Source organism: Lissotriton vulgaris, chromosome 3_2, assembly GCF_964263255.1.
Source record: "Lissotriton vulgaris chromosome 3_2, aLisVul1.2, whole genome shotgun sequence".
NCBI classification, from domain to species: domain Eukaryota; kingdom Metazoa; phylum Chordata; class Amphibia; order Caudata; family Salamandridae; genus Lissotriton; species Lissotriton vulgaris.
The window spans coordinates 280,732,767-280,756,778 of record NC_141690.1 but is presented as its reverse complement, the minus strand read 5'-3'; the positions used below and the strand labels follow the sequence as shown (position 1 = coordinate 280,756,778).

Genomic DNA, 24,012 nt, shown 5'->3' with positions numbered 1-24,012 from the left:
GGAAGGCCCAGGACCAGGAGAGAAACACCCGCGGGGGCTCTGGAAGTGCACCGGAGCCCCCGCGGGATAAGGGTCCAGGCTCATTTAGGCCCACACCTGTGTAACCTGGCTAATTAACTGTTCTAAATTGAATGAAAGGTTATTCCTACCTAATAAGGTGCTCATTCTAGCCCTCGAGGGGCTGCTGGGCCACGAAAGTTAACCCCCACCTGGGGCAATGGTTATTAACAGTTATTGCTAGGCCCTGATCGATTACAAGTTTGTTCTGCCCTGATGAAATGTTTATGCCTGATGAGTGGTGAATTTTTGACTAAGGAAATCCAGTTGGAGAGGGCTAATACTACCCTGGTCAATGACAAGATCCCTCTTGCCTTATGAAATGTTAAATGCACTCTAAGGGAATAGAATTGCATGGAGTCATCTAGGAAAAGTTTTGCAGCATTTCTAAATGAGATGGCTATATTTACCAAATGAGAGGCTTGTTCTCTGGCATAAAGGAGAGGTTACCTTCCATAATGAAATGGTCATGAGCGCCTAATGCATGTTTAGTGCTGAGGAATGAGATGTTGGGTCTTACCTGCTGAAATGGTTATTCCTATTCATTGAAATAGTTATTCCCGACTAAGGAAATGTTACCTAACTGCCTACAGGTTTATAATGACAGGGTTGCTTTACCTAATGTGATGTTGCCTGACCTCTAAGGTCTTGGGTATTCCTGAGTGCATATTAAAAGGTTTATTCTTACGTAAGGAAGTGTCCACCTTTACCCGATGACAGGCTTATCCCAGTCTGATGACCTTGTTCTATGACAGGGTTGTTTATCCCTGCCTAATGCCTTGATTATTGATGACATGTTTATTCTGAATGAAATGTTTTGTCTGGCTTAATGAGACGTTACACCTCCAATGAAATGTTTACTCCTACTTAGTGCGGCATCTCCTGGCTGCTTATAGTTACATGAGGCACTAGTTATCACTGAGTGAGGAAAGGCTTATTTCCTGAATGAAACGCTTTCCTGAAAGCCTACAGTTACCTACTGAAATGTTTAGTGCTAAGTTATGAAATGCTAATCCCTTTATGAAATGGTTATTGCAATATGCTACCTTGATTTTTGAACTGCTCCCTTTACTCCCCTCTGATGAAATGCTTTGATGACACAGAGATACTGCGATTTTTGATTACCCTGACTCTGCTCTAGATAAAGTTATTTGATTGATGTAATCAAACTCACTGGTGTGGTCTCCGTCATTGCGTGTGTGTTTATTGTCTCAGTGGATGCGTGTGCTGTGTAGTCAATTAACACCTAAGCTTTCGGGTGCCTACCTGCTCGTGCCAGGCTACCCCCGGGGAACTGGTGACCCCAGTTCTTACAGAATGCCATACAAGCAAGTGACCACAGAATATGGAATTTGAATAGGGTGGCAAAATGTGCATATTCTAACTCCACATGTGATTCTTCTCAATTGTTACAGAGACAAAGTAATAAAAATGTTGAAGCATTTGGGAGCTCAAATAGACCGGAACGTTTGAAGCGTGCTCCTCTTTACTAACATGATTTTGTTGCTTAATTTGTAATGTTGTACCCACTAGCAAGTTATCTATTTCTTTTATTTAATTTGTTAATTCATGGAGGGGAAGGTGATGTGGTGTCCTCTGGCTTCCTTCTTGTCAGCCACAGATTCCAGGTTCTGGAATGTGGGGAAGGTTGCCAGGACAATGTTGGAACTTGAAGACGGTTGCCCTGGTCTTGCTGCTGGATGGGGTCTCTACTGTACGTTCTTCCTAATAAAGTCTCTACTTTCAACTCATCAGCTTAAGAAGTAGTTTCCTGAGAGGCTAATCTTTACAACATCACAGTGGCATGACATCATTACACCATTGACGCCCTTCAGTGATACCTGCTACTGCTTACACTGTGCCCCTACCTAATCTGTACGCACCTTGAAAGGCCAATGCTTTACTAGCGATGGAAGTATTGATGCACTTTGGTAATATCTCGCTCTACTGAGCAATGTCTGTTTTAACAGGGAAGGTATTATTGGCGCATTTTTAGCGATACTCTGTACTGACTGAATGAAATGAAATGCCAATGCTTTTACCGATCTTGACTGTTCACAATTTTAGCAGCGATGTGATTATTGGTACACTTTAGAGATACTTTACACCAATGGAACAATGATAGTTTTTTTAATGAGGATATTACTATGTATGCACTTTAGCGCCTTTTTGCAATACTTGACCAATGTGAGATATTAACGCTTTGAAATATCTGGCTCAACCTGAAACATAATGATTTTTATTAATCAGACAATAAATACATTTTATATACTTACTTACAATTATCAAGAGACATGCTAGCTGCTTGTTTATGTTCAGTGAGCTTAGCTGCTTCTTTATATTCAGTAAGCTTATCTGCCTGATTACATTTTATGAACCTAGCTGCTTGTTTACATTCAGTGAGCTTAGTTGCTGCTTTACATTCAGTGAGCTTATCTGCATGTTTACATTTCATGAGTTTAGCTGCTTCTTTACATTCAGTGAGCTAAGCTGCTTGTTAACATTCAGTGAGCTTAGCTGTTTGTTTACACTCAGTGCGCTTAGCTGCTTCTTTACATTCAGTGAGCTTAGCTGTTTATTTACATTCAGTGAGCTGAGCTGCTTGTTTACATTCAGTGAGCTCAACTGCTTGTTTAAATTCAGTGAGATTGGCTGTTTGTTTACATTCAGTGAGCTCAGCTGCTTGTTTACATTCAGTGAGCGTAGCTGTTTTTTTACATTCAGTGAGCTTATCTGCTTGTTTACATTTAGTGAGCTTAGCTGCTTCTTTAACCCGTTCCATGCTCCCAGGTGCTGCGAACGACCATTGGCCGTCGCAGCCCCGCCCACACTTCAGAACGCCCGCACTGCGCCGAAATAACGGCCGAGGTAAACATGTTAAATTCATTGAGCTTAGCTGCTTGTTTACATTCAGTGAGCTCAGCTGCTTGTTTAAATTCAGTGAGTTTAGCTGCTTGTTTATATTCAGTAAGCTCAGCTGCTTGTTTAAATTCAGTGAGCTCAGCTGCTTGTTTAAATTCAGTGAGCTTAGCTGCTTGTTTACATTCAGTGAGCTCAGCTGCTTATTTACATTCAGTGAGATCAGGGAAAGTTCTTTCCCTGTAAACATTTTAAGAATTCTCTGAAATTCGCTCTTTTTGAACCAGTGACTTGTATTTACTATGCTTCCACGAGGTTCGCTATTGTCACTTTGGGCTACCATTGTCCCTTTGAACTAGATTTAAGTGCACAGTCTATGGAGGTTTTGGAACCTCAAAAATGTACATGCTTCAAGGGGTCATAGAGTTACTCCTATTTCTGTGACTAAAGGGCAGATGTATCAAAGGGTTTTACCCATTATGTGTCTATGGGAAAATGTGTTCATACATATGCCCCTAAACCCCCAAACATTGGAACTGATTACTACAAAGTGGAACCTTAGATCACATAAGACAGCTGTGTATAAGTCACTACTCACAGGCTCAAATCCCAGCCATACTGACTCAGCCTTTCATCCAGCCAACATGGGTAAAACGAGTACCACTGAATACTGTCCAAACACCTATTATTCATTCTTTGAAAGACAATGTAACTTGTGGCGTGACTTGCACAGAAGGTTGATTCAGACACCATGTATTTACTATTAATATGTTTAGATATCAGTAAGGCAGGGTCAACACCACAACCACAAACAGCCTTCTGCGGCGACTGTACCATGATATGGACCTAAAACAGACGTTTATGACGTATGCTTTCTGTTGTGAGGTTAATTCACGCTCTTCTTCTTCCTTTGCTCTTTCCTCCTGTTCAGCCTATAGAATGTGATGACTGCATAGAGTGTTGGGTGCAGGGGTTTAGGCAGTTGGTGTCAGCAGGCTGAGCAGTAAGGATATACTGCTCCTGCTGGGGCGGACATTATAGCTTATTTACCATCTTGGCACTACCTTAAGCTACCTGAACTGAACTACAAATAAAGATAAACTTGGAACCTTCAACCTGACTTCCTGAAGATTTCTACTTTGTAACACTTTCCTATTCTAATCCGAGTCACATGATGTGTTGTCCTTGCCAAAGACCACAGGCTTGATGAGCCAGAGATGAACGCGGAGGCTCTGAGTCAATAACTCCACTTTTGAGCACGTTTGCACGTTTCAGTAAATTTCCTAGTTTTCTGTATTCACAAACAGCACTTTTGAGTAAATTTTCACTTCTCAGGAAGTTTGCATTTCTCCGTAAGATTACACTTCTGTGTAAGTTTCCTAGTTATCTGTATTCACAAACAGCACTTTTGTGTACGTCCAGCACTACGCGTGCCCAAGCAGTGCTGCTGCAACACCGTCCCATATAAAATAATGGAGGTAGGGAATTTAAAAAAAGCCTAATAGCCATAGCCTACTGCTGCCGGGGTAGTAAACACAGAAATGATCAGGTTCAATGGGTCCCTCAGGGTCTGGGCCCCTGTGCCGCTGCACCTGCTGCGCCAATGGAAGCCGCGCCCGGCCTGCCCCCACCTGGGGCCGGGCACCTCCACAGCTCTTCAGGCTTCCAATGTCTGAGCAATCAGACACCACCGAAGTAAATAGTAAATCACTCATCCCAAGAGGTCTTAGATCTTAGCATGGATGTGGTTCTCTCCATCCATGTCCAGAGGAGATGAGGGCGGCTCGCAGGCTGCGACAAAGAACTCTCTACCCCGGGAGGAGGCCAGCGGCTTACATCTTCTCAGCACCTCCCTCGCCGCTTCCTCAGCCGGCTTGCATTTTACACAGACTGTCCTGAATGTGTGGCTCTTGTCCATGAAGGCAGGGGGGGCCGTTATGGATGCCTTTTGTCTGTAACTCTGCTTCAGGCGGTCTTCCTAAAGGGTCCATCTTTGATGATGGTCCATAGGATGGAGCTGAGCATTGTTTTTCTTTTCACAGTGTCTCTTAGGACAGGGTCAGCTGCTTGCATTGTTCTGGGTTGTTTTTCCAGGGAGTGTTGTTAGCTCGTCAGCAGCGAGATGATTACATTTACATCACCCACTGGGCTCTTTCAGTTTAGACTGCCCACAAGAAAAAAGATAGAAGGTAAAGGAACTACATGTTATTTGCTTTTCACAAGTCTACAAAATGGCCCAATGTCCAGGGCCACTGGAGGTCTGCGTCAGGAGAGGACCAGGTTATGTGGCAGAGTTGACTCAAACCCAGCAAAAAAGGAAAATTATGAGGCATAATGTGGCAGATTTTGTGATAATATTAATTCATTCTTTTTCCATTTTAAGCTGTGCTGACACTGCCTTAGCAAACGTTTCACCTCATTAGTGCTTCTGTAACCCCCGAATACAGTAATAAGCTACAAACAGGTGGCAGTCAACCTTTCCAAAGAGCCTTCCTCTGCCAGCTCCATGTGTCACTGTTTTTTTAGTAATGTTTGATCTGTTTGAGCTAGAATTTTTGTTGTTGTTGTTGTTGTTTAAAATGCAAATTATGCAGCAGATGATGGAGTATGTGGCAAATGCGGCAAATTCAGGATCAAGCAACAAACCCTGAGGCCATAGACCGAAATCATTCCAGTCGCCGGACTGTGAAGTGTGCTGGGGTCAGCCATCCCTGGCCCTTCGGCCAACAGCCGGCTGCTCCGGGAGGCTTTTAGTTTCGTTTTTAACACCTTTATGATGGATTCAAAAGCCCAGACGACCGAGTGCTTCTGGCTAAAGTGTCAGATCTAGCTGAGGGTGTTATGCTTGTCAAGGAGCCATTGATCAGTTGCCTTATAATTTGACAAGTGTGTCCAGTCCATTTAAAACTGCTCTTTTCACGCGCACAACCAAACGTTCTACTTGTGAAACTCTGCTCTCCAAGTGCCTCATTTATGAGGCTGTGCGTCACTTTTACGCCGTGACGCGTCTAGGTAGATGCGTCACTTTGTAAACCCCTGCGCCACATTATACCTGCGCCAGGTATAATGATTGCAGGATGGGCGTTTTGACGCAAGGAAGGGTCGTAGAAGTGACGCAGTGAAATCTATGAGATTTCACTGCATCACTTTTAGGACGCCATTGCCTCACAGCAGGCGTAAGACTGACGCAGGCCCTTTCACATGGGGCTTTCCCCATGTGAAAGGACGCATTGCTGGAGTTGCGTCACTTTTGTGACACACTCAAGCAATGCGTCACTTTTGCGCTTACAGATACGTCAGAAATACTGACGTATCTGTAACTCCTTGCGACATGATGCGTCATACGGTAAATATGACGCATCAGGAATGTCACGAGGAGTGCGCACTAAGATGTGACGCATCGCTGCTTTCACGCAGCGATGCGTCATTTTTCATAAATGAGGCCCCTAGTTTGTGAGGGTTTGCTCTTTAATTTACATTACATATTAAAACAGGCATTGGTAACGCAAATAATGTTGCCCTTTCTGTTGTAGAACGTTTTATACCGAGCGTCACAACACAACAAAAGTACTACATAGATACAGAAATGCCAACTTCCCTGAATTGAAGACACTAGCAGAAAGAAATTCACACAAATCTCTCCCATATACATAACAAGGTACATCAAATATAGCTAACACACGAAGGAGGGAATGAGGGGAGCTAAAGGGTTGTTTTGCACTCTCTGTAAACAGACATAAACATACAAGAAAGGGAAACACCTATTACAACTACGTTTTTTTCAGGCGCTGCCATCGCAACGCGGCTTTCACATCGCAGGATGCATTCCATCGCATGGTTTTAGAACGCATGCTACTAATGCGCGTTCACACTCACATCGCTAGCCGTGACATGTAATGGCTCGCAGAGTATGTATGTATGTATAAAACGCCACTAACATGACTGTGCCAGTTTCGTCATAGCGATAGCCACGGGGGTTCTGCCATGACATGGGAGATGGTACACCGGAGGTGACTGATGTGGAGATGACTGATGTTGTAGGCACCGATCACTTGTATTTACTTACTGTAGGAAGGGGGAGGCTCTAGTTGGCGCAGTGCAACACTAGCGACAAGCAGGGACTCTCTCTTCCTCGTCAGGGCTGAGGGTTACCTTCCAGACAACCTCTGCTTACCCTCTAGGTAGTGTGGCTTAAGCAGTCGTAGGCTAATCCTTGGGGCACATAGGGTTAAACACTTGCAACAGTACACCTTCACAACCAACCCACCACACAACGAGACCAGACTGTATTCTTGTAAAAATATATCTCTTTATATAGACTTTACGCAGGCTTGTGAATACAGTCAATAACTTTACGGATACGGTTTGCAGGATATTAGCTTTAGGGTACCACAGTTCTTATCGTAGTTCTTGTGAGGCCCGTAGGCCGGCGTTAAACGAAGTTCTTTGTGGAGCCAGCGGCTTCCAGGGGATCTGTCCCACGTCGCGTTGCCTTCCCGGTGTCGCTGATCGTTGCGGCTCTTCTGCCGAGCAGGTCACTGGTCGTCCGGGGCAGCGGTGCTCTGTGGCGGCACGGTCCTCTCTTTGTCGTCCGCTCCGACCTTGGAGACGGTGGCTGTGCGGCGGTGACAAGTGGCAGTACGGTCCCCAAGTGCAGGACGTACTCAGCCAAATGTCGATGCAGCTGTGGGCTCACAGCTGGGCTGTCGGGCAGGCTACCGACCTTGTGGATTCCCGTAGGGCAATGGTCTGTCCTTGCAGGTGAGGGACGGCTCGCTATGCAGTCGCCTCGGTAGCTCGGACCGGACGGGTCCTCCTTTGCTTTGCTCTCGGGCTCCCAGCGCAGGTGTGGTCACGATGTTCGGGCCAGCGGCGGCTGGTCCTCACTGTGCTTCCGCTGTTGCTTTGGGCCCCGGTCACGGTGGTCGGGAGGGTGTGGATGCCTTAGAGGAGATTCCTCTTTGTCGGTGCTGCGGCGATGGTCAGTACCCGCAGTCGCTTTCTTCCAAGGGGGTTAGCGTCCACTGGTCCTGGGACGCTGGTCAGGGGGCAAGTTCAATTCCAAGCCCTTGGAGATCTCTTTGCAGAGTTTGGCACAAGTAGCACAAAAGTCTTTTCGTAGTCGTTTTGTCTTCCTCTCCTTCAGCAGCAAGGCACCAGACACAGGCAAGAGTCAGCACCCTTCCTTGTCTTCTCACGGTCCTTCTCGTAGGGCAGAGTCGTTCTGTGGCCCAAACTGGATCTAATTTTCAAGGAGCAGGGCTCCGTCTTTTATAGGCCAATTCCTTTGTTCTCGCAGGCCAGGGGGGCCTTTGCATAGCCACTCTCAGTTCTGGAGTACCCCGGCGGGTGTACTCCGGCTCCTGCTTTCAGTGTGAGGGGCAGGCGCATCAGACGCCCCACAGGAGGTGGAGCCAGCATTGTCCTGACAGGGGTGGCCAGAGTACCTTGTTGATGGGGGCTTCGCCCTTCCTGGGCCAGGTGCCGGCAGAGTCATCCGCCGCTCCCCAGGAGGGTGGAGCCAGCATTGTGGTGGCCGAGCACAGTGACAGTTCGAGTCAAGAGGCACTCCTACCTCCCACTAAGGTGTAATCTGCGCATTCACCACCTGTCATCCCTCCAGCCCTGTCACTCACACATCCCAGACAGTCGGATACACATACTGGCAGAGGCAACTGAAATGGTTAGGCAAGCAAATGCTAACTTTCTAAAAGTAGCATTTGCAAACCCAGGATATGGAAATAAACTTGCCTACAAGAAATATCTCATCATCCTGAGTTCAGGCATACTAAACTTGACTCACTACCATGCTCCTTGAGCCTGCGGGGATTATAGGGTGTAATAATCCTCGCAGCTCAGTCTGGCCTAATGGAGCAGGTAGCCTTCAGCAGTGAAATACGGTCTTCGTTGTAAGTCACTACCAGGACAGGCCACGCACATCAGGGCTTGTCCTACCTTACACCTACAACGCACCCTGCCCGCAGGCCTACCATAGGGGTGACTAATATGCAGTCAAGGGAAGGGTCGGTGCGGGCAAGTGGGGACACTTGCCCAGCTAGCGTGACAGTACGAGACCGCACGCGGGTTCTGCGGTCGCAGTTCCCAGACACATCTTTACGGCTGCTTCGGTGGGTGGCGCAACCAGCGCTGCAGGCCCACCAGCAGTATTGGCATTTACAAGCCCCGGCACTCCCTCGTGCCCTTTACTAGGGACTGACAGCAAATCCAATGCACCAATCAGGAATACCAATCGTATATACAATTTACAGTAGGGAGCACTTGCACTGCGGCACGGATCAGCCGTGGCGCAGTGCCCTGAGTATCGGAAAACCAGCAAAACATCGGAGGCACATCAGCAAAAAGTGGAAGGGAGACTCACGCCAAGGTGCCAGGTCTAACATGTGTCCCCTCCAGCTGAAATGTGGGGGGAACTACCCTTCCCCAGGGAGTTCCACATCACTAAGGCGGAAAAATCTGGACAGACCGTCAGCGTTGGCGTGATCGGTGCCAGGGCGGTGTTCCACCGTAAAGTCCATACTCTGTAGAGAAATGGACCACCTCAACAGTTTCGGGTTCTCACCCCTCATTTGCATCAACCATCTGAGGGGCCTGTGGTCCGTCTGAACTCGGAAGTGAGACCCAAACAAGTAGGGTCTTAGCTTCTTCAGCGCCCAGACCACAGCAAATGCTTCACGCTCTATTGCACTCCACCTACTTTCCCGTGGAAGTAACCTCCGACTTATGAAGGCTACGGGTTGGTCAAAGCCCTCCTCAGTCATCTGTGAAAGAACAGCCCCTACACCATGCTCTGAAGCGTCTGTTTGCACAATGAACTCCTTGGAGAAATCTGGGGCCAGGAGCACGGGTGCCGTGCACATGGCAGTCTTCAGGGTGTCGAAAGCTTTCTGACAGGTGTCAGTCCAAATCACATTCCTGGGCTGCTTTTTCGAAGTCAGCTCTGTCAAGGGGGTCACGATCGTGCCATAGCCCTTGACAAACCTCCTGTAATACCCAGTGAGCCCCAGGAAGGCTCTCACTGCAGTCTGGGTCTTGGGGGGTTCCCAAGCCAGGATGGTTTCGATTTTGGGCTGCAAGGGGGCTACCTTGCCACTCCCAACTTGGTGTCCCAAGTACACCACTGAACCCTGCCCAATCTGGCACTTGCTTGCCTTGATTGTGAGGCCTGCTCTGCGCAGGGCCATCAACACTTCCCAGAGGTGTCGCAGGTGTTCGGGCCAGGTGCCGCTGAACACCGCAATGTCATCCAGGTAGGCGGCACTGAACTCGTCCAGTCCAGCCAACACCTGGTTGACCAGTCTCTGAAAGGTGGCAGGGGCATTCTTCATTCCAAATGGCATAACCCGGAACTGGAAATGCCCATCTGGTGTAGAGAATGCCGACCTCTCCTTTGCCCCATCGGTCAAGGCGATCTGCCAGTACCCCGACGTCAAATCAAACGTGCTGAGAAACCGGGCAGCCCCCAGCCGATCAATGAGCTCGTCAGCTCTGGGGATGGGGTGCGCGTCAGTCTTCGTGACTGAATTGAGTCCTCTGTAGTCCACACAGAACCGGAGTTCGGGTGTGGCTCCCGGCGCAGCAGCCTTCGGAACCAAGACCACGGGGCTGGACCAAGGACTGCTGGAAGACTCAACCACCCCGAGGGCAAGCATCTTGGAGACCTCCTCCTTGATGCAGGCCCGTACCCTGTCAGTCACCCGGTAAGCCTTATGCTTCACCGGTAAGCTGTCTCCAGTGTCCACATCATGGACGCACCAATCTGTGACACTCGGAACCAGGGAAAACAGGTCTGGAAACTGCCCCAGCAACTGGCGGCAATCCTCCTGTTGTTCAGCAGTCAGGGAGGGTGAGAGGTTAACTCCATCCACTGACCCATCCTTCTCACAGGCCACCAAGAGGTCCGGTAGAGGCTCTGACTCCTCCTCCATTCCGTCATCGGTTGCCAACAACATGCCCACTTCGGACCTTCGCAAGTGGGGCTTGAGGCGGTTGACATGTAGGACCCGCAAAGGGTTCCTGGGCGTCTTCATGTCCACCAAGTATGTCACGGGGCTCTTCCGCTCCACAACCTCGAATGGTCCTGTCCACTTATCTTGAAGGGCACAGGGCTCCACCGGGGCTAAGACATACACCTCTTGTCCAGGCTGAAGCTCGACCAGAGTGGCATTCTGATCGTACCACCGCTTCATTTCCTCCTGGCTCGCTTCCAGATTTGCCTCGGCAAGTTGTCTGAAGCGCCTGGTTTGGTTTCTGAAGGCCAGCATGTAGCTATATACATTCTGGGGAGGTTTCCTGGGAGATTGCTCCCAGCCTTCCTTTACCAAACTCAGTGGTCCTCTCACGGGGTGACCGTACAGCAGTTCAAAGGGGCTGAACCCTAGGGACCTCTGTGGTACCTCGCGATATGCAAACAGCAGGCATGGTAAGAGGACGTCCCACTTACGCCTCATCGGGCCGTCCAAGCCCATGATCATGCCTTTAAGGGTTCGGTTGAATCTTTCAACCAACCCGTTACCTTGGGGATGGTAGGGTGTGGTGAACTTGTACGTTACGCCACACTCCTGCCAAAGGGATTTCATATATTTCGATATGAAATTGGTCCCCCTGTCGCTCACTACCTCTAGAGGGAATCCTACTCGTGAGAAAATTCCCATCAGTGCACGCCCCACCACGGGAGCCGTCACTGTCCTCAGAGGTATGGCTTCAGGGTACCGGGTGGCATGGTCCACCAAGACCAGGATGAACCTGTTGCCCATGGCCGTCTTGGGGTCCAGAGGCCCAACGATGTCAATACCCACTCGCTGGAATGGCGTACCGACCACAGGGAAGGGTTGGAGGGGAGCCTTGTTCTTCCCTCCCGTCTTCCCACTTGCCTGGCAAGTCGGACAGGTTCTGCAATAGGCATCTGAACTCTTATGCATTTGGGGCCAGTAAAAGTGGGTGACAAGCCTGTCATAGGTCTTGTCCATCCCCAAATGTCCTGCTAAAGGCACATCATGAGCCAGACCCAGTAGGAAGGCTCTGAACTTCTGGGGTACCACCAGCACACGGGCTGACCCAGGTTCAGCAGCCTTAGGCTCCGAATACAGGAGGTCGTTCTCCCAGTACACGTAATGTGTTTTGGCCTGAACACCATTGGCCTGGTCTGCAGCCTGCTGCCGCATACCTACGAGAGAAGGGCATTCTTTCTGCTCCCTGCAGAATTCCTCCCTGGAAGGTCCTCCTTCTTGCTGCCAATGGGTCAGCTCAGGCAGGTCCCCCAGTTCGGCGATCTGTTCCCCTGTAGGCTCCAGGGCATCCCCCTCAAGGTCTGCCTCCTCCTGGACCGTAGGAACTTCAGGGGCCGGTTTCCCGCGCCCCCTGCGCCTTCTCCCTAAGGCCGGTTCCTGGGCCTCTCCATCAGGCCCCAGGACCTCTCGATCACCCTTACTGGCTGCCATAGACCGGGTGGTCACGCACGCCCAGTCAGGCAGACCCACCATCCGCAGGTGAGTCGTTTTCTCCACCTTTTCCCAAGGGGAGTGCTCCAAGTCGTTCCCTAGCAAACAGTCAACAGGCATGGTTTTTCTCACACAGACCTGCAGAGTACCAGAGACCCCCCCCCACTCGAAGGGAACTTGAGCCATCGGACACTGGCTCTCGGAATTATCAGCATTGATAACCCTACAGTAGGCATGGGGGACAACCTGCTCTTGAGACACCAGGTGCTGCCTCACTGCAGTCACACTGGCTCCTGTGTCTCTAAGAGCCTCGGCTTCCTTACCATTGATGATCACCACCTGCCCATATTTTTTAGTGTTAGAGGGCAGGTAGTTCGTAGGGATCATCTCGCTGTCTCCTAACGAGACCAGGGTCATGTGAACGGGATCTCCACCCCCCGGGACCATCATTTCTTCTCCCAGGTGAACGCTAGTCACTTGTCGGGGCGGAGCACCAGTGGGTGCGGGTTTTCCAAATAGGCGACACTTGGGGTCACTGGATATGTGCCCAGGCTCGCCACATTTGAAACAATTGAAGGGCCCCTTTGGAACAGGTTTACCTGTCGGGGCCCCATTCTGCTTCGGGGGTGGGGGAGGCTGAGAACCCTGCTGCGGATTCCCTTGGGAACTACTTTGGGGGCCTTTTTGGAACCCTTTCTGTTTTCCCCCCTTGTCCCCCCCACTCTTCTGCTGGGGACCCTGCCCACTCTTGGCGGAATCTCCCACGGGACCCTTGTGGACCCTGGTGCTCAGCCAGCGGTCCGCCTCCTCAGCAAGCTTCCTCGGGTTGGACAGCTTGCTATCGATCAGGTGTTGGCGTAACTCAGGAAAACAGTGATCAGACAAGTGCTCCCATGCAATTAAATCAAAGAGACCTTGAAAATCATTCACTTTGTTACCTTTCACCCAACCATCCAGTGCTCTGCAAAAGTAAGTCACATACTCCACATACGTATTCCCAGGCCGCTTAGTACATCCCCTAAACTTCTGTCTATACATTTCAGGGGTAAGCCCGTACCTGTTCAACAAAGCTTCTTTCATGTGGATATAGGACCTCTGATTCTCAACGGGCAAATCTAGCAAGGTATCTCTCCCTTCGCTAAGGAACCTTCCCCACAACCCCGCTCCCCAATCCTTTTCAGGGACCCGGTGGGAGGACATGGCTACCTCATATGCCCTAAACCATTGTCCTATGTCATCCCCCTTAAAGAACTCCTTGACTACGTCCTTCGGGATATGCACTCTTGACTCTACCTGCACTGGCGATGTGCTGCCACCAGAGGGAGGACGATCCAAGTCTCTCTCCTTGAGACTCATCTCCCTCATCTTGATTTCGTAATTCATTTGGTGCTTTCGTTCTTCCAGCGCCATTCTTTTTGTTTCCAGCTCCAGCTGGATTTTCAATTCTGCCAATTTCCTTTCGTGATTCCGGGTTTCCTTCCTGTCCGCCAGCTCCTCTGGCGACAGGCCTTTACCCAAGCTGTGCTCGCTGTCTTGTCGCTCGAGATCGATCAGATCCCCAAGTGCATTCTGCTCCTCCGTTGCATTCTGCTCCTCTGTTGCATTCTGCTCGGCGAGGACGTCTTGCTCTTCCGGGGTCTTTCTGGACTCCACCCAGGCTTTCAGGGCCTTGTAGAGCTCCGGCTTGTTTTTGCAACCAGCGTGCGGAACCTTTAGTTTCCTACAAAAAAACTTCAGCTCCATCTTTGAGTATTTGTCCAGCTTCGCGGCGTCCCATTCTATCTCCAAGACCTCGGAGGTCGTGGACTCCGCTCCATCCAGGCTCTTTGTGCCCGGCATGGTTTCGGCACTCGGAATCTTCTTTCAAAAGGCAAAGTCTGTGGTTTAGTAACTGTACCGTAATCCTTGTGTAGCGGTCAGAAGCTCAGGTATAACTATCGCAAGTGTAAATTCGAAATCCTCACCGCTGCGTCCAATGTAGGAAGGGGGAGGCTCTAGTTGGCGCAGTGCAACACTAGCGACAAGCAGGGACTCTCTCTTCCTCGTCAGGGCTGAGGGTTACCTTCCAGACAACCTCTGCTTACCCTCTAGGTAGTGTGGCTTAAGCAGTCGTAGGCTAATCCTTGGGGCACATAGGGTTAAACACTTGCAACAGTACACCTTCACAACCAACCCACCACACAACGAGACCAGACTGTATTCTTGTAAAAATATATCTCTTTATATAGACTTTACGCAGGCTTGTGAATACAGTCAATAACTGTACGGATACGGTTTGCAGGATATTAGCTTTAGGGTACCACAGTTCTTATCGTAGTTCTTGTGAGGCCCGTAGGCCGGCGTTAAACGAAGTTCTTTGTGGAGCCAGCGGCTTCCAGGGGATCTGTCCCACGTCGCGTTGCCTTCCCGGTGTCGCTGATCGTTGCGGCTCTTCTGCCGAGCAGGTCACTGGTCGTCCGGGGCAGCGGTGCTCTGTGGCGGCACGGTCCTCTCTTTGTCGTCCGCTCCGACCTTGGAGACGGTGGCTGTGCGGCGGTGACAAGTGGCAGTACGGTCCCCAAGTGCAGGACGTACTCAGCCAAATGTCGATGCAGCTGTGGGCTCACAGCTGGGCTGTCGGGCAGGCTACCGACCTTGTGGATTCCCATAGGGCAATGGTCTGTCCTTGCAGGTGAGGGACGGCTCGCTATGCAGTCGCCTCGGTAGCTCGGACCGGACGGGTCCTCCTTTGCTTTGCTCTCGGGCTCCCAGCGCAGGTGTGGTCACGATGTTCGGGCCAGCGGCGGCTGGTCCTCACTGTGCTTCCGCTGTTGCTTTGGGCCCCGGTCACGGTGGTCGGGAGGGTGTGGATGCCTTAGAGGAGATTCCTCTTTGTCGGTGCTGCGGCGATGGTCAGTACCCGCAGTCGCTTTCTTCCAAGGGGGTTAGCGTCCACTGGTCCTGGGACGCTGGTCAGGGGGCAAGTTCAATTCCAAGCCCTTGGAGATCTCTTTGCAGAGTTTGGCACAAGTAGCACAAAAGTCTTTTCGTAGTCGTTTTGTCTTCCTCTCCTTCAGCAGCAAGGCACCAGACACAGGCAAGAGTCAGCACCCTTCCTTGTCTTCTCACGGTCCTTCTCGTAGGGCAGAGTCGTTCTGTGGCCCAAACTGGATCTAATTTTCAAGGAGCAGGGCTCCGTCTTTTATAGGCCAATTCCTTTGTTCTCGCAGGCCAGGGGGGCCTTTGCATAGCCACTCTCAGTTCTGGAGTACCCCGGCGGGTGTACTCCGGCTCCTGCTTTCAGTGTGAGGGGCAGGCGCATCAGACGCCCCACAGGAGGTGGAGCCAGCATTGTCCTGACAGGGGTGGCCAGAGTACCTTGTTGATGGGGGCTTCGCCCTTCCTGGGCCAGGTGCCGGCAGAGTCATCCGCCGCTCCCCAGGAGGGTGGAGCCAGCATTGTGGTGGCCGAGCACAGTGACAGTTCGAGTCAAGAGGCACTCCTACCTCCCACTAAGGTGTAATCTGCGCATTCACCACCTGTCATCCCTCCAGCCCTGTCACTCACACATCCCAGACAGTCGGATACACATACTGGCAGAGGCAACTGAAATGGTTAGGCAAGCAAATGCTAACTTTCTAAAAGTAGCATTTGCAAACCCAGGATATGGAAATAAACTTGCCTACAAGAAATATCTCATCATCCTGAGTTCAGGCATACTAAACTTGACTCACTACCATGCTCCTTGAGCCTGCGGGGATTATAGGGTGTAATAATCCTCGCAGCTCAGTCTGGCCTAATGGAGCAGGTAGCCTTCAGCAGTGAAATACGGTCTTCGTTGTAAGTCACTACCAGGACAGGCCACGCACATCAGGGCTTGTCCTACCTTACACCTACAACGCACCCTGCCCGCAGGCCTACCATAGGGGTGACTAATATGCAGTCAAGGGAAGGGTCGGTGCGGGCAAGTGGGGACACTTGCCCAGCTAGCGTGACAGTACGAGACCGCACGCGGGTTCTGCGGTCGCAGTTCCCAGACACATCTTTACGGCTGCTTCGGTGGGTGGCGCAACCAGCGCTGCAGGCCCACCAGCAGTATTGGCATTTACAAGCCCCGGCACTCCCTCGTGCCCTTTACTAGGGACTGACAGCAAATCCAATGCACCAATCAGGAATACCAATCGTATATACAATTTACAGTAGGGAGCACTTGCACTGCGGCACGGATCAGCCGTGGCGCAGTGCCCTGAGTATCGGAAAACCAGCAAAACATCGGAGGCACATCAGCAAAAAGTGGAAGGGAGACTCACGCCAAGGTGCCAGGTCTAACACTTACTAAATAACCGAATGCTACTTTGATTGATTTACTTAAAATCATTACCCGCATTGAAGGACATTACTCAAATTACTGGATAAACAGAATTAACAGATTACGTCACATTTGAAGTGGGTGTAGTGAGAGGTTTTCTCCACAGGAAACATGGGGGCATATTATCAAGAACAGAAGATAAAATGATCGCCACTTTATCGGCAGAAAACTGCCGCTAAAACGGCGATAATGGGCTTGATTATATGCTCCATGGAATTCCAATCGAAGCCCATGTTAGATGTCTTCACATTTAACATGGGCTTCGATTGGAATTCCATGGAGCATATTATCGAGCCCATTATCGCTGCTTTATCTGCAGTTTTCTGCCAATAAAGTGTAGATAATGTATCGCCCTTGCTTGATAATATGGCCCATTGTTTCCTTTATTTCAAACAAGCGAAATCCTGCTAATATATTATCCCATCTTAAATACAATCTTTCAATATTTCTGCCAGAAAATGTACAGTTTGTGAGAGAAAAAAATATGGCAAATGAAATTAATATTGCTCCGATGATTATTGCTGTTGATGCAAACTAATACAACTTGGTATGTTTTCTGATATTTCTGTAGCAAGAATACATCCGTTTCCTTGTAGGTGAATGGCGGTTGTTAAGAAAATCACCATTTCATGGTGGTATTTAATTAAGGAGTAGTGACCATGGAGCCACCTGCCAAACCACATTCTAGACACATTTTGAGCGGGTTTACACCCACAGGGGGTGTACCTTAATGCACTTATTAATATAGGAGTAAAATGTTAAACATTGATGCTCCACAGTCCTCAGATCTCATTCCTGTCATACCTCTGTATTAGGACGGCCCGAAGCTCCACTGGGCCACAAAGTACTGGTCTGACACAGGACTCTGCTGGAGGGAGGTTCAGCCTATACAAGCAGGAAGTGAGCAAAGCAAGCCTTTTGCCCGTGAAGGTTGGAAATGTTCACAATTTTACCCTTTGCGCAGTGAGTGTGTAAAGCACCCTGATTTTTCTTCCCCTTCACACAGGCACATTTTGATCCTCCGGATAGTGAGATGATTTAGAAGTTGGAACCCAATCAATCCAAACAAGTCCACTGGAGGAGGATTTGCACTAAACTGAACACTAAAGGATTATAATACAAATCGCCCCAGATACTAAAATAAACACTTTCGGAAAAACGATTTTATAGCATGCGATGTGATGAACTTCGATGTGTTGCCGAAAGCAGCAGAGACACTACAATTGCGTGAAGACAACATCCGCACTGAATTCGTGCGATGTGGTGCCTTTTGCGATGTAAAAACGGCGTGGTCATTGCTGGCGTTGTGGCGGTTAGTGATGTATCATCATACATCCTACAAGAAATACAGGACTCCTGGAAGAAACAGCAAGACCTCTTATGGAATTACCAAACATTCATGAACTCATATTGGTTGAAGAACCCTCACCTAACTCGTGTGGTCCACTTCATCCGTGGTTTCCACATCTATCAATCAATCAGGGAATTGTGAATCGCGCTACTCACCCATATGGGTCTTCCTAAAGATGTGCAGAGTGGGGGCGCATCTGATGTTCACAGGGAGCTCGCTCCAGGCCTTTGCCGAGATGTAGGAGAAGGCTCCTCCACCCGTTCTGGCTCTGCAAATGAGCGGGGTTTCGGGGAGAACAAAGTTGGTGAATCAGAGATTTCTCTTAAGTGCGTGGAAGGAGACTCTTTCTTTGAGATATTGGGGTCCGATGTTGTGGAGGCATGTGTAGGCATGGGTGAGTATCTTGAAGGTTACTCTCTTCTAGACAGGAAGTCAGTGGAGGGCTCGCAGGAGTTGGGTGATGTGTTTATGTCAAGGGATGCCAAGGAAGAGTCTGGCTGCGGTGGGTAGTGGGCTGCCAGATGTTGTCCTATGCAGAGGGGGAGGCTCTGAGGACAAGGACTTCTGTCTTGTCTGAGTTGCGCTTCAGACAGCTGCTGCTCATCCAGGATACAACGTCCTTCATTCCTTCCTGGAAGCGGAGTCTGGTGGTTTTGGGGTCCTTAGTGAGGGAGAGGATGCGCTGGGTGTCGTCGGCGTAGGATTCTATGCTGAGTCCATGCTGTCTGACGATGGTGGCGAGGGGGGCCATGTGATACCTAGCACTTTGAAGCATCAAGAGTACTACTACTATTGTTCGAGAGTACTACTCTGCATTGAGAGTACTACTACTGTGCATCGAGAGTACTATTGTTGTTCAGGATAACTACTGTGCATCAGAGTACTGCTGTGCATCGAGAGTTCCCCTGTGCATCAAATAGTACTACAGTGCATCAAGATTACCACTTTGAATGGAGGGTTGCCCTGGACATCGAGAGTAGTACAACTGTGTATCGAGAGTACCACTGTACATCGAGAGTACTACTGTGAATCAAGAGTACTACTGTGCCTGTATCTAGCATACTGCTGAGCTTCAAGAGTACTACTCTCCTTTGAGAGTACTATTGTACATCAAATCCAGACCGAACTGCCAAGCCAGGTCTTCCCTGGACTGGAAAGAAGCTCATTTTCCACTACAGTCAAGCTATCCTGGCTGATGAAGGGTGATGCCCTGAATCCGGTCATAGGAAGCTTATTTCTGGTCCAGGAAGGGCCTGGCTTGGCAGTTCGGGCTGGACTGTTCCCAGGAGGCACAGGGTCAAGACCGATTTACATATAGCTGGGTCTGAACTGGGGTGGCGTAATGAGGAAAAGAACGATGATGGATTCAACCCAGATCTAATAATGATAGGGGGTGAGTGTTTGAAAAGATTAAGTCATTTAATAGAGACAAATACTATATTGATGAGTGGATGGTGAATGAATGGCTGCATTATTTGGGAAGATGGATGGATGGATGAATGAATGATGGTGTGCAGAGATGAATGAAGAGGGTGTAGATGGTGGATGAGTGATCGTGCTTGGGATGAAATAAGGGGGTGTACATAAATGAGTGCAGAGTGTACTGTTGAATGATTCGTAGATGGTGGACGGTTGCAGGGTCTGGATGAATGAAGAGTGTGTGGATGAACAAAGAGTGCGAAGGGATGAGCAAGCAATGTGTACATAGTTTAATGGGTGCATGGGTGGATGAAAAGTATGTGGGTGGGTGTAAATGGAAGGATCGATAGATGGATGGATGAATGGATGGATGGATGGATGGATGGATGGATGGCAGAGTAAAAGCTGGATGGATGGGTGGATGGGTGAATGAATGGGAGGATGGAAGGAACGATGTATGGGTAGATGAATGGATAGATGGGAGTGTAAAAGCTGGATGGTGGATAGCTAAATGAATAGATGGAAGTGAGAGCAAACGTTGGATGGATGGATGCATGGTTGGATGGATGGATAGATGGGTGGATGGATGAATGGATGAATAGGTGGCTAGATGGATGGGTGGATGGATGTGTGGGAGGGAGGATGGACGGATCAATCTATCTTGGCAGGCACATCGTTCTGCAGTGGAATTTGATATAAAGAAGCTGTTGCTTCCCATGCAGATACCAGAAAAGTCTGTGAGAAATACTAGAGGTAAAGGAGGCTCCAGACACTCACCGTGGCGCTCTCCAGGCTTCTCTTGGTACAGTCCGAGTCAGTGGTCAGGTAATACTATGCTGCTACATCATTATCATCATGGGGTTGTTTGCCCAGTGGCACACAAGCCATATAGACTCTGCCCTTCGGTGTGGAGGAGTCCCGCACTCAGCCGATCAGACTTCTCAGTGCATCAGATACGAAGGTAGACTTTAGCTAGGACCCTCTCAGCATGTGCAGGCCAGAAAAATGTTTAAACAAACTCAGATAATCAAAGAGGAAGTGAGAGACTACCACAGACTTCATAGGGCCACAAATATGACTTATTTTACTGGCTGCCAGAAGAGTCTGCCCCCCTTGAATGTACTCCTCAGACAGGTGACCGCCTGTCCACTAACTACAAGTGCTGTCTGTCAGTTCAGCCTCATGTCCAGGGTTTCATGGTAGGAGTGCACTGTGGGCCGAAACATGTCGGTGGATAGCAGGGGCGATTGAGGCCTTGCTACTCACATAGACCCCACACTTCTTTTTATCATTGTCTAGGACACCCATTAAATAAAGGGAATCTCCTTGGGTATACCCTGAGATATTTTTATCAATTTCTTTCTGGATCCCTGCTTTATAATCCATTTATACAAGACCTCCTAACTCTGCTTGAGTCCGGAATGGCGGTCGCATCCTACCAGGGTGTGGATAGGCACCGACGGAGAAGCATGTCGCTATCCAGGGGGTGAGACGTCTACTCCGACATCTTTGGATGTTCTTCCTCAGGACCTCTCTCTACCAATCCAGCCCAGTTGCCCATTTGTGTAGAAAGCTGTACTAGGAAGGGCACAAGTAGATTCCCCACCCTCTCACTCTCTCTCTGGGAAAGAAAGCAAAAACACACGCACCAATCCGAGCCCCAGTTACAAAAGTGTTTATGAGTACGGGAAGTAGTACAGCCTGAGCACTCTTTTACGTACTGTGCATACATTGGTGAATCAGCCCTGAAACGTCCAAGTCCCGATTACGAAAAGTGCAAAGCGAGCACATTCCTTTCTACTTGCACTAATAGCATATCAATATTCCCTGAATATTCCAATTTTATTTTCGATTTTTGGGGCCAATTCTCAAAGGTTTGTAAGAGTAGGTGAAAGAGAACAACATGAGTACTAATTTATAAGCGGTAGAATGCCCATTTGAGTAGTTGCAAACGGTTTTTGAATTCATAGAGGCATTTTTACTAGGAAACACAGTGTTAGCCAAGGAGGCAGTTTCCTAGCGCAGGGGTGCGCCGTATTCAAAAGAACACAGCACAACCCTGACTTTCCCATAGCGCTGGCGCTAAATGTAGCTGCCAGGCGTGAATGCAGGAACTCTTTCACCATTGTGCAAGGGTGCCTGCGTTGTGTATGTGCAGGAAGGTGTCTCTTCCGGCACTTAAACAATCATTCACAGTGTTTTGCAGCGCACCCAAAAACAGCACAAACGAGGAGAAATAAAACATTTCTCCTAGCTTCGCCTGTTTAAGACCAGGTTTTCCCTGGTCTTAGTTTTGGAACTGCCCTATATTTACGCCACCCTTGTACATAGGGGCAGCGTCAAAATCAATGGGTGTTGTGGAGGAACGCCCACCGCATTTCCAACCTCTTTCACGATAAGTGTAGTGTGAACGGGTGACGTATTCACAAGGTGGCAGTGTGGCTTGATGCTGCCTTGTGAATAAGGCGAAGCCCCTATCACCACAGGAAGGTCAGAAAAAGTGACGTTCCTGTGACGAAAGAGGATTGTAAATAATCCCCATCGTTTTTCACTTTTTGTGCGTGTGTGTCTCAGTCATGCGGAAAAGGAGTCTGAAACCTGATGTAACTAATATCTCTGATCTTTCAAAGCCCTCGGAGTGTCCAAGAAGGGGAAGGGAATCTCAAACCTTTGGAGAAAACTCGCATTTGACCACTATCCCTGGCAATGATTTAAAATAGTGAATAAAAACATACATCCGGCCTTAATCGAAGGTGACCAGGAAATATTCGGAGGGTAACACCGAGGACTCGTGGGTGCGCTGTGAAGACAGTCATTGCTATGGGGGTGGAACATTTGTAAATGTGTCTGTTTACACTTTTGTGTAATTGTTTTTTAACTTGTCCAACTTCACAAAGGTGTCAAATTCTTGAATGTCAAAAGAAAGTTCATGTATCACACTCATTACTGAAATAAATATGAATGCATTCTTTGTCTTCTAAGCACCCCATACGGATGGCAGATCTTACAACCTGTGTTTAGCAAAGTCATGTTTTTAGATCCCCACTTGCTACTGATGATGCTAATGTACCCTATTTACATTCTAGGTCTGGACGGGGCGGGGCACCAACAGAGGATGTGAAACCTGCTTGAAGCCAATCACACTCTGATCCACCGCTCATCAATATCTGCTGTCCTGCAGTATCCACGCTCTTGTGAACATCTGCAGAAGGAGCTACTGTCTTTGGAACATCTGCTACAGGACCAGATCCTCGTGAACATCTGGTGTCCTGCAGGATCCACTCTCTCGTGAACATCTGGTGCCCTGCAGGATCCACCCTCTCGTGAACATCTGGTGCCCTGCAGGATCCACTCTCTAGTGAATATCTGGTGTCCTACAGGATCCACTCTCTCGTGACCATCTGGTGTCCTGCAGGATCCACTCTCTTGTGAAAATCTGCTGCAGGAGGCACAATCTTGTGAACATCTGGTATCCTGCAGGAACTACTCTCTTGATAAAATCTGCTGCAGGATCCACGCTCTTGAGAACATCTGTTGTAAGATCCACTCTCTTGTAAACATCTGCTGCAGGACCACATGCTTGTGAACATTTGGTATCCTGCAGGATCCACTCTCTCGATAACATCTGCTGCAGGATCCACTCTCATGAACATCTGGTGTCCTGCAGAATCAACTCTCTCATGAACATCTGGTGTCCTGCAGGATCCACTCTCTTGTGGACATCTGCTGCAGGAGCGACACTTTTGTGAATACCTGCAGGATCAACACTCATTAATGGTGACCCGGGATCCCATAGCCAGGCCCTCCGATAATGTCCTACATAGCGCTTGGCCACGGGAAGCTCCTCAGCCTTGACGACCGCTTCGCCGAAGAGAAGGACTTCACCCGGGCTCTACACCAGTTCATGAGGGACCGGGGGTCCCCAATCGACAGGATCCCCAGCCTGGGCTTCAAACAAAGTAGGTACCTTGAAGACCTAGAGAGCCCCATTCCCATCCCTGCCCCCAACTAGAGCACCTCAGTTGTACCTAAAGAGGCTAGTGCCACAATACTGTTCGCGTATCGTCAAACAACTCCTCCACGTAGTAACATATCACTATATAGGAAACACCAAGGCACCGCACTGAAATGTAACCCTCAACTCTAAGCACAACATCCCACTCCTGAAGCACACTAGCTGCAACACATGATAAACAAGCTGTACCCCACACACACAGCTCCAGAATTCCACGAGTGCCCTGGTAAAGCCTTCCCAGTACCAAACTCAAGTCCCCCATCTGAGCCCATCACCCACCAGGCTGGGCATGTCCAGCCCGACAAGCGCTGGTGAAAGCCGTCCACACTCACTGGCGGCCGCCATGTACGGGAAGCTATGTTAAGATGGTCTATTAGTCGTATCATTGATGGGGCCAATTCACAAAACTCACTCTGAACATCACTTCTATAGGTATACGTCTATTCCATAGATATGACCTGCTTGCTAGAGTTTATGAGGGCTCCGTATGCGGTTGCACCAGGAG

At 49.2% G+C, this 24,012-nt stretch overlaps 1 protein-coding gene across 1 annotated transcript in view; it reads left to right on the top strand.

The window, feature by feature from the left end:
- LOC147725690 (uncharacterized) overlaps positions 1–24,012 on the top strand; it is a 132,689-nt gene that overhangs the window by 35,997 nt on the left and 72,680 nt on the right. The window contains exon 2 of the mRNA XM_086964353.1: positions 22,579–23,451. Coding sequence (XP_086820479.1) covers positions 23,304–23,451 — 148 coding nt within the window. The 5' untranslated portion in view covers positions 22,579–23,303. The remainder of the gene's footprint in view (positions 1–22,578; positions 23,452–24,012) is intronic.